The 14,470-nt window shown below is 37.4% G+C and overlaps 1 protein-coding gene across 3 annotated transcripts in view; it reads right to left on the bottom strand.

The window, feature by feature from the left end:
- The window catches only part of LOC117407470 (E3 ubiquitin-protein ligase CBL-B-like), a 63,891-nt gene that overhangs the window by 13,400 nt on the left and 36,021 nt on the right, over positions 1-14,470 (bottom strand). For all 3 annotated transcript variants that reach the window (XM_034923435.2, XM_059030892.1, XM_059030893.1), the window contains 5 exons: positions 8,633-8,789; positions 6,508-6,629; positions 4,571-4,708; positions 2,189-2,276; positions 1,673-1,804 (listed from right to left, as the gene is read on the bottom strand). In XM_034923435.2, the coding sequence (XP_034779326.2) occupies positions 1,673-1,804; positions 2,189-2,276; positions 4,571-4,708; positions 6,508-6,629; positions 8,633-8,789 (637 nt within the window). The remainder of the gene's footprint in view (positions 1-1,672; positions 1,805-2,188; positions 2,277-4,570; positions 4,709-6,507; positions 6,630-8,632; positions 8,790-14,470) is intronic.

Raw genomic sequence — 14,470 nt, 5'->3', positions numbered from 1 at the left:
CACATTGATAATTGCATTTCTCAGATAAGATTTTTTCCCTCCCCATTGTTTTCCACTGTATTCCATTAGGCAGGCTATGGGAGTTATGTTACAGCAAAGTGTAAAAAGTATTCTCTTTCAGGGCTTTTGAAATACTGGATTTCTGTTTTCTTCAAATAGAAATTAAACTTCAATGCAGAGTTACTCAGAAGTGCAGGTGTGTGCGTGTATATATTACACACACACACACAAATCAGCGCTATAGTTAGCCCTGCTATGATTCATTCTTTACTGGAAGCCATGCATATTATACTACAGTGGACTCGGGGCTGAATCGTCATTAGCACTTTTTTTGCAGATAATAAAAATCAGAAATGAAAACCTCACTGTTAATTTAGGGGGCTTGGGAGTAGTCTGTTTTTTTTCTTTTTCAAACTGCACATTACAGTTTTACCTTTATAGACAAAAAACTATGTTACTGATGATTTGGAGTATAAAAGACACTAATAAGTTGCTGCATGTTCATTTGAAGCCCTTGAAAACAAGGCAACTTCTTCCTGGCAAACGTTTCAAGGAACTAGCTGTAGGGCACAGACGTACTCCCCTATGTGAAAAGTTCAAGCAGCACCATCACACAATAAATCGGATTTAAGAAATCTGGCATGAACAATGTTGTTTCAACAGTTGCCAGAAAAAGTTAATAGCCTCTTACAATATTAAGCAATACTACACATATTGTTTAAACACAGTGGTTACAATAGCTGAAGTCTGCCAGTATAACTTAGTAACATGAAGCAATTTCGTATTTAATTATAAATTCATCCAATTGTTTTTTTCTTTCTTCTGAAAAATCACGATTCTTGTTCTGCAGCAATATTACCTTTACATGGCACCTTTTCATGACAAGAAAATGTAACATGAAGTAATAGTGACAGTAATAAATAATAATAATAATAATAATAATAATAAAAATAATAATAATAATAATAATAATAAAGCTCATTTCTTCAAATCCCAAAACGAAATTTTTAATCCTGTACGTTCTGAAGGTTTTTCGTTGCAACGTAATTGGAAAAAACACAAATGGACACCTCTTAGTAACAAGAGGCCTTCTACATAAGTAATCTGGGCAGTCAAATCAAACAAACCTGTTTTAGAAATAGCCAGTGTGCTTACAATTCATAACCCTGCCATTCAAACTTTGATACTAATGCGACTCCAAAAGCTTAGAAACGCTCGTTTCCAAAAAAGCACAGATGTTGCACAACATGGCAATGCATTGAAAACCTCTTGAGGCATGGCTAATCAGTGTGATTATACACACACAAGGAGACCAGCTTTCAACTGCTGACTCCTTCATCCTTTCTTCTTATCCCGTCAATAAGCCCAAATGTCGAAACTGAAATACATTTTACGTACAAGTAGAGGCTCGCGATGGGAAGAGAACCCGATTTTCATTAATGAGAAGTCTTCTGTGACATCAACTGCAGTGTTGGTTACAATTGCCCTGAGGCAGAAGAAACTCGGTGCAACCTTACAACACCACAAGGGGGCACCCCCGAGACTATAAATCCATCCTATGTTCATTACTGGTCAAAAACCAAGCTGTAGAAGTCCTGAACCCCAATTTACCTACCAGGTTGCATGCTCCCAGATGAACAGTAGGAGCACATGTAAAAATGTTCTCAATTACCTGCCACGCTGTCAGACAAGAAGTGCACATGAGATGTCCGCAGGGCTCGATCTTCACATCCTTGTTGTTCTCTGCGCATATTTTACACAGCTGGAAGGTGGAGCCCATCTCACAGTACAACTCGTACTGCTCCTGCAAACATAAGGAATGCACAAGCTTCATTTAATCACTTGCTTAAATCACACCTGTGGGCTTTGCTCAATAAAATAAGAATTGATCGATTAATCTGGTGTATCTGCGGGCGGTATCAAAAAACGGTGTGCGAAAAGAAATCTGGAAAAATGGCGGAGAGTATTCTAAAGACCTAGGCAAAAGGGCCACTGGAAGGCTTACGCTATATTTCACTCAGAATTAAGGAAAAAAAAAAGAGACTAACATTTGCTCATAGAGGCTTTCATTTCACAGCAGCACTACAAGTTTATCGTATTGTCTTAGTCGCAAGTAAGCTGATAGAGATTATATATATATATCTATAGATATATGCTCCTGATACAGCCCACAGGCTGTGCCACCTACCTGTGTGACCTTTATGTGATCATGAGGTGTTGGTTCACACAGTCCAGTCAAATCAGGGTTATAACTGCGGCCGTCGGGGTACAAGTAACTGGAATACAAATAAAATAAATAGGATATTAATAAAAATAGAATGTATTTGCCAATATTTGCATGAATGTTGTATCACATTTTATTGCAATCGTAACACATTGGGTTGTAAAAGGATGAAGTAAAATGAGGAGTTAGTTATGTCAAAAGGGACATTTGACAGTTTTTTCTACAGTTTATAATCTTAAAATGCATGATATTATACAGAGGGTCAATTCTTACTTTTTGTTTTTATTCAATAAAACGTGACTGCACTAACAGTTCAACCATATTCAACTATTGTAAACGATTTAAAAGTATACAAAAAAAAAAAAAAAAAAAATCACCAGGACAAGACAGATTTTGAAAGGTGGCAAATTCTTATAACTGTAGCAAAGCTAGCAACAAACAACTCAGTCCCATGAAAGAAAAGCTAATATTTCCAGAGTCCGTTCGTACGCCGTCAAAATGATTTTACTTCCTTCTGACAAATGGTCTTCCTATACACTTGTGCTAGGGCTCAGAATCTTACATAATGTGCTATTGAAGAATACTGCTGGACGATACTGGTGTGTTTATTTCAATATAAAATGTAAAAAGATGAGAATCAAAGTATTTAGATACTTGCTCTTCATTCTACATTGCACAGCTCTGAATGCAAAAAACGGTACCATGAAAGTTAAATCCTGTCACCCAAGCCTTTCCCAACACCAGAATAACACACACATTTGTTGCATAGGCACAGAGTTGAAGTGATATGTTTTCATGCCTAATTGCATTCTTGGCATTTCCATTTACAGAACTGCACAAAACAAAGAAACCTTTCTCTTTTCAACGGTAGCCAAAAGTGAAGCTACTCACCTGTGGGGCTGGGATACAGACTGCATTTAGCGCAACAAATTATACCTTTGGAGAGGAGTAACGTGGCTGGAAATTGAATTCGTTATTTGTTTTAGAGACGGCTGCACTTCAGTGAAATTGCTGTTCCATGAAAATTAAAAATTATCCGGGGGAGAGTGAAGTTCTGTACTACCTTGTTTGCAATGGAAACAAATACGGGGGTGGGAATAAATAAAAGCATTTCTAAAACCTACTGCCGTGTGTACATGCATTTCATAGATGCAGTTCAAGGCATGACAGCTTTTCCATTTCATTTGCTGCTGTAAGCACAACATATACAATACAGTAAGGTTGAAATCAAGCAGACAACAATGCTGTTTTCTTTCATTATTGAAAAATCTAAACTAAAATAATTTTTTTGTTGCAATTCTTTCATTATTATTTTCATTTATTTTGTTTATATTTCCGTAATAAAAACCAACAGTCCTTAAAATTCCACAATGCCACAGATGATACATTTTTATAAATAGACAATGGAACTTCACACTTCTGATTCATCAGGTTTGTAAACTGCAGCCTGTGTAATATCCTCTACCAACACAAATACCAGCCCGAGGAGGTGGGCAGCTTGCTGGTTAGCTGATCAGTAACAGTAACGGCTGCATATAGTCTAGTAACTGTCTCCAAGTGCCTCAGCGTGTATTACAAGTCAACAGGCTAGGTTGAATCATGTCATGACACACGAGAGCAAAGCTTCAGCAGGTTAGATCACATGAAATTCTGAAACTGCACTGCCGACAAGAAATGCACAATATAGAAAGATTTTAAAATTCAGCCATGTTAGTTTCCTGTTGAACACCACGTTGTGGGTGTCAGTAACATAAAAAGGAGGGGTCACTGTGACCAATATCCACAGCGTGAACATAATACCATATACTAAACAGCCATGCATAGCTTCATGAAAAAACATGCCTCCCGAGATACCGTCAATCATAAACAATCAGGTACCACTAGTGTGAAAAGTATGTCACCGCACCCTGTCTTCACATATCATTTACCGCAACAAATGTATTAAAAAAAAAAAAAAAGCAAAAAAAAAAAAGCATGCGACATCATTTATGGATGCATTTTAAAAGTACTGGCCGATTACTGATGTGTTAAAGCTTACTTTCTAAAAATCACCCTGTAGAATATGGGCGGCATATTTAAAGGCTGTTTGGAGGAAGCCGAGAGTGTTGCTTTGAAATGTCGCTTCTTGCCAGATTCTAAAGCATTTTGTTCTGGTTCAAAGCCTTGTTGATACCACTGAACCCCGCCCACCCCCCAGCAAATAGTGTTTCCCCACCTCTGTGTGCTCTGACTTCATGAATATCACTAACAATGTGTTGCGAATACTGTACCTCTAGTTTTTTAGCTGCATTATGCACTGCTTGTGTAATACTAGTTATTGGATTATAGGAATATCCATATACGTACAACCCTTCCCTGCACCCATCGATTAAAGCCTGGAACAGGGGCTTGTTGTGTGGAATGGTCTGGAGGATGTTCCCATCGTTGGTGGAGTAGCCGATAGCCCACTGTCCCAGCCGAGTACAGCTCAGTCTGAAGATATAGCTGGAGAGAAGAATGCAAACAAAAAGGTTTGTTACTTGAGAACCAGAGCCCCCAGTCAGAGAGCATTACCCTGTGGCAGTCGACCACATCAGGGAAGGCAAGAGCCCTAAGCCTCATCTCTAATGCAATGTATACTTAACTGCAACACTGAACAAACCCGAGCAATCATTTTACAAAACCAGGATTACTTTCTAATGCATACAGTGAATACGAGCACCATGCAGGAAAAGGGGATTAGATTAAAATTCTTCTTAATCCACATTTCGCTGCATTAATTCAATGAAGTGCGATTTAATAAATGTAACATTAAAACGTTTATCATTATACTCTGTATACACACACCATTACTTTTATGCATACATACTGTAGTGATCATAGTATTAGACAACCAGGCATTGTTTTAATCAACAAAGAAACAATTACTGTAGATGTAATATCTCCCTCCCAATTACATTGCTGCTGCATGAATGGTTTTAAAAAGAATAAGTGTGCTCTAATATCCATTCTGAACTCGTTTATGTTTTATTCCCATCATTGTCAGAACAGATAGAAATCTACAAGCACTCTAAACAGGGAAGAATTATATTAACAACTTCATAGAACTTGAAAACTCAAAAACACACGCGCCATGACTTAATGTGCTGTATAACTGAACAAAACAAAAAGGACCCTAGACCTACACCCTACAGTATATGTTTACATTGTAAATTAATTAACTTTGATTTGTGTTAATGAATTCTGTGACAAACTGATTGCAGCAACACACAATCCATCCAAGAGTTTGATAACTGAAAAGCCTGGTGTTCAGTTTTGAACTAGAGACTGATCATAATTCCACTGCCGATTTTAATCTTTAAAACCAGGGTGTGCCCTGACATTTTACTGGCTTTTTAAAATGTGTACTGTTAGAGAGGTTCCATTATTTTAATGATCTGAAAGGCGGAGTGTTTCAGACCAGCCAATACTTTACATAAATGGAACTGCCCCCCCCTCCCCCACCCTGTCTCCTGTGTTTGCGGAGGACGCTAACATTCATCAGTGAACTGGTATTTGCATGCAGAGATTCGGGACTGAGATTAACTGAAGACCACCCACTCTACAACCGAGGATTTCAGTGCCCCATTTCAGTGCTGTACGCTCATTAGTTTCCAAAAGCAAAAAGTATAACACTGATTTTGGGCACGCCTTATGCTTAACTAATTTATTTGTAACACTATGTAAACAAACCTGCGGTCTCCGCTCTTAAACGTTCTATCTCTAATAAACTATACAGAAAGCTAATGGAGAGTAATTGCCAGGGGATAAATACTTCCTGCAATAGTACTACTGTATGTTATTTTACAAAACGGTAGTTTCCAGAAATTCTTGGGGACCCCAGGGGTACCTGGTTGAAGCGATATTGCTTGAACATGTTCAACAGGCATGAAGTTAATAACATGTGGAAGAAACTGGTAACTGTATAGGTTGCTGTGGAAAACAGATTACTAATAGTTATTCCTTCTTTTATTTATTATGAAACTTCAATTACAATTAATTTTCTGGTTATAAGCTTAATAAAATCAGTAGCTTGAGGAAATGGGTTATTCAAACATACGTACAAGATGACCAGCGTGTGCCTCAACTATCTTTTAATGAGTTTAAATCCCTGCCACTCCCACGCTTCATATTACAGGGCCTCCGGGAGAATCTCCTGCATTGTGCAGGAGAGGTGTAATTTAAGACACAAAGACAGTGATAATAACCTCTGACAACAGAACTAATAACAGATTTAAGCAGCTTGCACAGCTGCAGAGCTTCACCTCCCAGGCTTGTTGATGTATTTGTGTAGCCGAGCCTTCACCTCATCATAAGTTAAGAACGCCATGTATCCTGGGTGAGTCACAGCCAGGAAGTTCCAGTTCCTTAAGATCGAGCCCCAGGGCTAAAAAGGACAAGAACCAGCATTGTTAACCACCAAATTTTATTTACTTTTTAAATCAAAAAACGACATTAATAATAACTTGGGGATGAGCAATCTTCTTAAAATTAGGAAAGGTTTGTTTTACAGGAAAAGTAATGATTTGTGGTACATATACACAGGGTGGTTACATAGATATCATAGTGTCCATTGCTCCCTTTGTTATAAAGCTCCTGAAAAGCACTTGATCACGAGGAAGCAGAGTGCATGGAATAACTGTATACAACTCAACATGTGCATTAGATCCCCCATCCCCCACACAGCTTAAATTATGCCAAATAAAAATGCACAGTGGCCACTCGGCATAACCAACTAAGACTTAAATGCATCATCTGTTGTGTGATTAAAAGTTTAAGTATTTGAACAATACAATTTCAAAGTGGTCCTGGGGTTTATCGCAGTGATTCTGCAAGTTTTGAAGTCAAGACTCTTGCATTAGCACTTGGGAGAATTAGAAGGTGAGATACAGCTTACACTTTGAAACTAGACTGTTCTTGTTTCAGTCCACACCAGCTGTTTACACTAAAATAGAGTAGAGTGAATGCTTTACAGCATCAGTGAAATAGTGGATCCAGGAGGCAAGTAGATTTTTTTTTTTGTATTGCAGCTTTGGGGAAAAAATAAATAAATAAATAAAAAAAAAAATGAAGAATCTGAACTGAATCCCAGCCAAGGCAGGGAAACAAAAGCATCATCCTGGCAGGGGAAGAAGTAATTCGACACGCTCAGTGGAAGTGTTTGTGCAACTGCTACAGCGCTGCATGACTCATCGAAGGGGTGCTTTTCATTAGCTCTCCAGGACCAGGGGGGGGCTGCAGGGTGGGTGGATCAGCAACCCGTTTATTACCACTTACAAAAAGATTCATCTAAAGCATTTGAAACTCCGAACCCATTTATAAAAGTGACCTGCTGGCAGAGAATAGAGACACTGCAACTGTTCAAGAAGGTCTCCCTCCCTATCCACAACAGACATGCCTCCAGACTTCAACATCTTCAACTTGTACAAAAGCTGCCATTTCATGTGCCTTTCACCTTGCAGTTTAAATACTGAAAAACTTCATTGAAATATGTCCGAATCTGGATGTTTAATCTTGATAAATCTGAAGAGAACTCTGAATGGTTAATTATTGAAATGCTGTATGTACACCAGCATTAAAAAAGTATCAGGATTTAGGTTGAAAACTGGTATGGGAGTATTGATTTGACATGCAACGGAACATTGAGTCTTCTAAAGCAGTCGTTTTTTTTTATGAGGACATGTGGTGAAACACTGTAGGTGTTTCCTATAAGTGTAACAAAACAAGTACTTGGAAAAAAAGGTGATCCCCTTTCTCGGTTTCCATTTCACAATGCAAGATGCTTTACCTGAGGTGTGCGATATACCTCGTAGGTGACATTTATAATCATAACCTTAAAAGGGGGGGCCCCTGCAGCTGAAAAAAACAACAACTTTCATAGCATAAACAAAGCAACCTACAGTATATGGGAGACTGTACAGTACTCAGTCAGCAAGCACTCGTTCTCAATTGTTCTTTAGAAAAAAACATAAATGATGCAGCATTACAAACTGGCATCTTCTTTCTTGCTTGTTTATTTACAGCTCTAACATTTCGTGCATCTTTATATAACAATAAACTAGCCAATATTACGAGCACAGATTTAGATCATGCCAGCAGATTATAGTGTCATTAAATTGCATAAATAGAGTCCTACTGTATGTTAATTCCTTTTGTCAGTAGCTACCACACTATATTCGATGTGCAGAATGCCAGAGTAAAACACAAACGTCAAGAGAGTCCCTGATGGAATAGATTGTCTATTTGTAATACAAAGACTACCGGACAAAAATGTATAGTGAAGGCTACCATTGAGAAATCCACACTAAAACAAGAAAAAACAACCTGTATTTAACACGTACTCCATTCTGAGAGGAACCCCTGTATTCATGTACTTTTATTTGAAATTACCTGGAAGAGTCTGGTGAAGATGTCGAATTCGAAGACAGAAATGTAGTCATTGCAGGTCAGGTCGATAGTGGACTTAAGAGCCATCGCCTCCAACCCAGAGCTGATTGGGTGGACTTCGTGAAGGCACTGTCGGAAAACTTTCCACGGCACGATCGGCCTGCAAGAGAGCAGCAATACAAATGACACGTTGAAAGGGGAATCCCAGCACATACACATCCTATAGGAAGAGGGTTTACTTCACATTTTTCAATGATGAAATGGAGCAGGCTCCCGAGTAAAAGACTAAATCCACATGTCTTCATGCTTTGTCCCCCAAGTGAGGGCCTCTAACCCGCAGCATGGCCCTGCTTCCACATGTCAATGAGAGTGTATAGATCAAGTTGAAGTCCTGCAATACAATACACCAAAAACATGCTAACCGGTCTCCAAAGCTGGCCAAAAAACTCCTATTACAAGCACAACACTGTGAAAGAACTGTTCATAGATCATACAATGCAGATCAGATGTATGCAGGATAGCCTTGTGACTGACTTTCTCCCAAGTTAGCAGTTCTTCCAGAATCTCTTCATGGGCAAAATAGGTTGTCTACAAAAAGATAGAGGAACAAAACATCTTGGAAAAAGAGGCACTGATCTTTTTGCGTGAGAGAACTGTTAAAAACATGATTAAATCAAATCACAGATGATACCATTAAATCAAGACTTTTTCAGTACAGTAAATAAATAATCAAAGTCTAAATGTATTCCTGATAAAATCACGATACTCTATTGATCCAACCCTAATGTGCATGTGCTCTCACCCAATCATTGTATTTTGCTGAAGTACATTTCACTTGGATTCATGGCTCAATGAGGTTTGCAGCTGCTACATGTACTGTACAAGTGCAATAGTGTCCCTTTTGTAACAAAAGTTTATCAAATTGGGAGGATTGGTTCTAGTCTCAAAGTGACCTCAAAATCAGGTAACTTCAAGAACCTGTGCTATGAAATGTCAACAAGTTTTGCAATGATTCGTTAAGTAGATCTCAATATACCTAAACATGAAATTGTGAAATATACGCTACATGCGGACGCACGTCACTTTACACACAAACATCCCCCTAAATATAGTATTCAGCAACATAAGCCTAACATCAGTGCTCTTAGGTGGCCCAATACTGAAACAGAGAATGAATAGTGGTGTGCGATAACATCAATATACCGGTATATTGGGATATTCATCAGACAATACAATAAATTGGTATTTGAACAACACCGGTATTTCTGGTTTAACGGATTCAGGGAAACATCTACGGAAAAATGTCGGCTATTATCTCGTGAGATAATGTGAGAACTCGTAATGCGAGCAGTGCCAACACAAAAGAAAATATGGCAGAAGCACATGGAGATTTTGAGCTGCTTAAATTCTGCAAAGCAAAGTCACGTGTTTGGAATCATTTCCTAAAAAAATATTTTTATTTTATTTATATATATATATATATATATATATATATATATATATATATATATATATATATATAAAAAAAATATAAAGGATGGCTGTATGGCATGAAGTAAAATATAAATATGTAAAATATGCTGGTGGTAACACCAACCTTACATATCACATTCACCAGCATCACCGGGTCTTACTTCCAGAATGAGCTTCGACTCCCAGTGAACAAATAAGGCTAGTACGTTGATTTCAGGTCAGCAATCAAGAAACAAAAATCACATCTATGCCCGGGTCGAAATACCCAGCTAATTCAGCAATGCTCTTAAAGACTTCAGGCCATACAGAACGGTGGATTCTGCAGACTTCAGAGGCTTGGTGAACGTCCTGGACCCACGATATCAAGCACCCAGCTGGAAACAATTCAGAAGTTATAAAACCACCGGTGTACAACAAAGTCAAGGCTGAAGTGAAAGCTGAATTACAGACTGCTGAACATGTGTTAACTTGGTTTCATCTAAAAGGGTCTTCTATGCTGCAGGAGATATCGTCACTGCTCAGAGGGCTTCTCTGAAACCTAAACCTGTAGATACACTCATCCTCTTGAAAAAGAACATGGTGAAGGTCTAAAAAGAACAGCATGTTGAATGTACTTTATTGCAGGTGTAAAGTGTTATTTTTGGATGTTGGAAAGTTATGTTTTTATGGCAATAAAAGGTCTATATAAAAATATTGTTTTTCATGCACGTACTTCAGAGGATCCAACAAAAACAAGTTACTGGGCATTTCATAGGAGAGTTTCATTTGTCATACTACATTCTAATACTTTAAATTCCATAAAAATAACAAAGAGCACACTTTATACATGTAGATTTATTTTGGTAGCAAACAAAATAAAAAATAAAAACACAACTGCATCATTCAGCGCTGAATTCCAATATGTATTGCAATACATATCGCAACAGAGCCTCAATCTCAATACTCACCCCAAAGAATTAAGTCATGTTTTGACAAGGGCAGTTCTCAATAAATAGGGCAGCTCAATGTTCATAAGTGATGTCAACACTAAACACAGGACCCATTTCCTGTACGGGTGAACCAATGCGCTCGTTTATTTGTCTGTGAATATTTATTGGTAAGGAAACAGGAAACCTCTATGCTGAAAGGCATACCGCATTGTGTGTCTTCATGAACTACAGCGTCAATGCAAATTATTATAGGACGGTGACATTTATAAGCCAAGGGGACAGAATCATTTCAGACAAAAAGGACAACACACAACAGAGGAGGTGAAAAAATATTAAGAAAAAAAAAAAACCTGGGACTGCAAAAGGTTAAAATAAATAAATAAATAAAAAAAGATTACATTAGTTAATAAATACTAGTGAACACAATTATTAACCTGAATTCCACGTTTCCAATAATATCAAATACTGCTTTATTTTTTAATGGTGTCCTTTAAAATCAAGCTATCTTCCAATTTATAATGTAAATAAAAAAATCATTAAAAAAACTTGAGCAAAATGTATTTTTTCCTTCTCAAATCAGTTTAACTTTTTCTTCAGGAACACAGAGGGGGGGACTATCGATTTAACTGCCGTGAGCAACGTGCTTCTTTAGATTTTTCCACGGTGATAAAAAAAAAATTAAATGTGGAAACTTAAGGTAGGCACATTTAGCTGCAGAAAATGCTGTTTATTATGTCTCACCTCAGAGCAATAAAGAATGGAAAAAAAAGCTTAACATGGAAATAATGAACTGGTTTGTGGGAGTCGCTGCCCACGATTAAATGAAATGTACCTGATTATACCTTGTTACAATGCACAGCTCTGCAGGGGGCAGTCTGCTCCTCCCTGCCTTTGTGTTTAAGATCTGCCCCTTTACTGGAGTTGGTTCTACAGAAAACAGCTGCTGAATTCGAGCTGCTGTCAATATGCTGCCTACAGTACAGTGCTCAGACTTCTAAAGATATACTGCAGCCTGGCTCGGCAAGTTAGCTTGCCAGGTGATTCTGCCACCATGCGCTGCTATATTACTGCAGCAATATAGATCCAAAACGCAGTGCACACAGCCTAAAATAAAAGAAACTAAAATCTCTTGGCTCTTTTATTGAAGTATGGCTTGAAGCTCACACCAGCACTGGCATACCGAACTACCTTTAAATGAAGCATAGCCTACATTTCTTATGTTGCAGCATATGAATGGGAGCCAGGAGTTTGATTTATAATGCAATCTGTCCTCCTTTACAGCTGCATGAACAACTCCCTATTCTTGAGATTATTAACGGATTCAAGGTCTGATTGTTCAAACTCCTGGCTCCAGGTCCTTTCAATAATATCCATAAACAAGGGAGGTTCTGAAACCCAGGACTGGGTGCAAATTTAAATACCCTTTTTAAATGATAAAAAATGTTACTTATAAATATTTAAAAGCTTGGTTTTTATCTTTTAAAAAAAAACAAACAAAAAAAAACACCTTAAATATAAAAGGACATCTATTTGAAAAGGTTTGAGAGCGCCCCTCCAATTTTGATATGACACCAATTCCTTGTGGTATTGTTTCTGAAAAGCAGCATTTTATTTAAAATAAACCATGCATTTCTTTATATTGCAAAACTAAAAAAAAAACCTTCATATTACCAATATGTTTTAGATCAGATAAACTGTAAGTTATACATTTCCTCTCGCATGCATAAATTAAACATTTATAAAAAAAAAAAAATTATGAGACACCACCAAAGTATATGTAGGATTGAATGTGTATGAAAGAAAATAAAAATAGGGATTTAAAAATTACCTATGAGAGAATGTAAATCCAATTAACTTCCAGACTATACAAAGTATGTCTGTATGGTTTGAGCAACAAAAACAAACAGGAGACAAAAAAATACCTATTAGCCAATCAATCAATGCCAGCAGACTGCAGGCAAGAACAGCTTTCAAATACATGTATCTTTCTGTATTCTACCTTTCCGAATTCTAAGATGTTTGAAATTCATTTCACAGCTGCAGGGTCTTCTAAATGTCAATCAAAATTCAATTTGCGTACAAAGTGTTTTTCCATAGTGATCTACAACCTGTTGCCTAAACCCAGTGGTCAGTTTGACGCTGAACATAATGAACACTCCCCAGAATAAAAGCCCTATTCATGATGCATACTGTACTGTATGTGCAACTTCCTCCCCTTCGACACCTCATATTAATCTATTTCAAAACGACATGACAGGGAAGGCTCGCATCTCAAACAATAGCGTTGCATAGTTTCCAGTGTAACGCTGGGATGCCCTGTGGAGTTCTGAACACACTTTTGTTTCCGAATCCCCAAGGAGTTTACCTCTGCTTTCAATCCAAGTCTCAGGGTTATCAGAAATGGATAACTGATTATTAAATATAAAAAAAAAACAACACTATGCTGCATGCAATATTCATCCTCAACTGTCAGAGACCATTTGATAATACATGGTGTTAAAATACGTAGGCAAGACGGGTTTCATTGGCAAGAACTTTTCAGTATCTGTCTCTATCCTGGTCCTTATTTTCAAAGCGTTTCCTCCATTCTTTAAATTTTTTTTTATTTTTTTTTTTTTAAGCGAGCTTATATATAAAACTTGTGCTTACGCTTACAGGAATGCATTTTCATTTATTTATTTATTTATTTATTTTTAAAGGAAGATCCACAAGAAACTTTTCCACATAGCATCTTTGAAATCAAACAAATGCAGTAAAAAAAACGATGTATTTGAAATGATGTCATTCATAAGGCAGCTCACTGCAGGAGGCTACTTGGTGTACAGCACTTTAAGTTCAGCATGATTATATCACAATTTCTCATATGTCCATAGCTTGGAGGAAAGCACTCCCCCATCCCCACGCATACTAAATATTATAAAAGTATGCATTTATTACATATACCCTAGGTCTAAAGTCTTGTTTGAGCATGATTTATATTGGAATATTTCATTATAATAAAATGCTAAATTGCAGTGCATTTAATTGCCTATTTCCATTACTAGCAACTACATTCAATTTTCAGGAAAATGAGGCATGTCATTTGGAAAGCACTCTATTTGCAAATGTATATTGTAAGTGTTTGTACAAAAGGTTGCACTGAAGAAAAGTACTTAGAAGCTGTCTTTCCGGGTTTTTTAAATGTGCTCTACATTTCACTACCCTGAGATGGTTAGCTTCTGTAATACCGGACACTTCAATGCATGTTACTGTATGTCCTCTCATTGGTTTCTGACTAACATTATACAATAGCTGCCTGTCGGCGCTTTTAAAACGATGAAACTGAAGTGTTTATTCCAGTAAACCAGGATTAAAAACATAATTATCCAGCAAATATATATGTAAAACACAGAACCTCTTCCAGTACTTCACTGCTGCTGTGCAGAAAGCCTACACAACA

Source organism: Acipenser ruthenus, chromosome 9 (genome assembly GCF_902713425.1).
Source record: "Acipenser ruthenus chromosome 9, fAciRut3.2 maternal haplotype, whole genome shotgun sequence".
Taxonomy (NCBI): Eukaryota; Metazoa; Chordata; class Actinopteri; order Acipenseriformes; family Acipenseridae; genus Acipenser; species Acipenser ruthenus.
The sequence above is the reverse complement of the archived record's forward strand: the minus strand, read 5'-3'. Positions and strand labels throughout refer to the sequence as shown.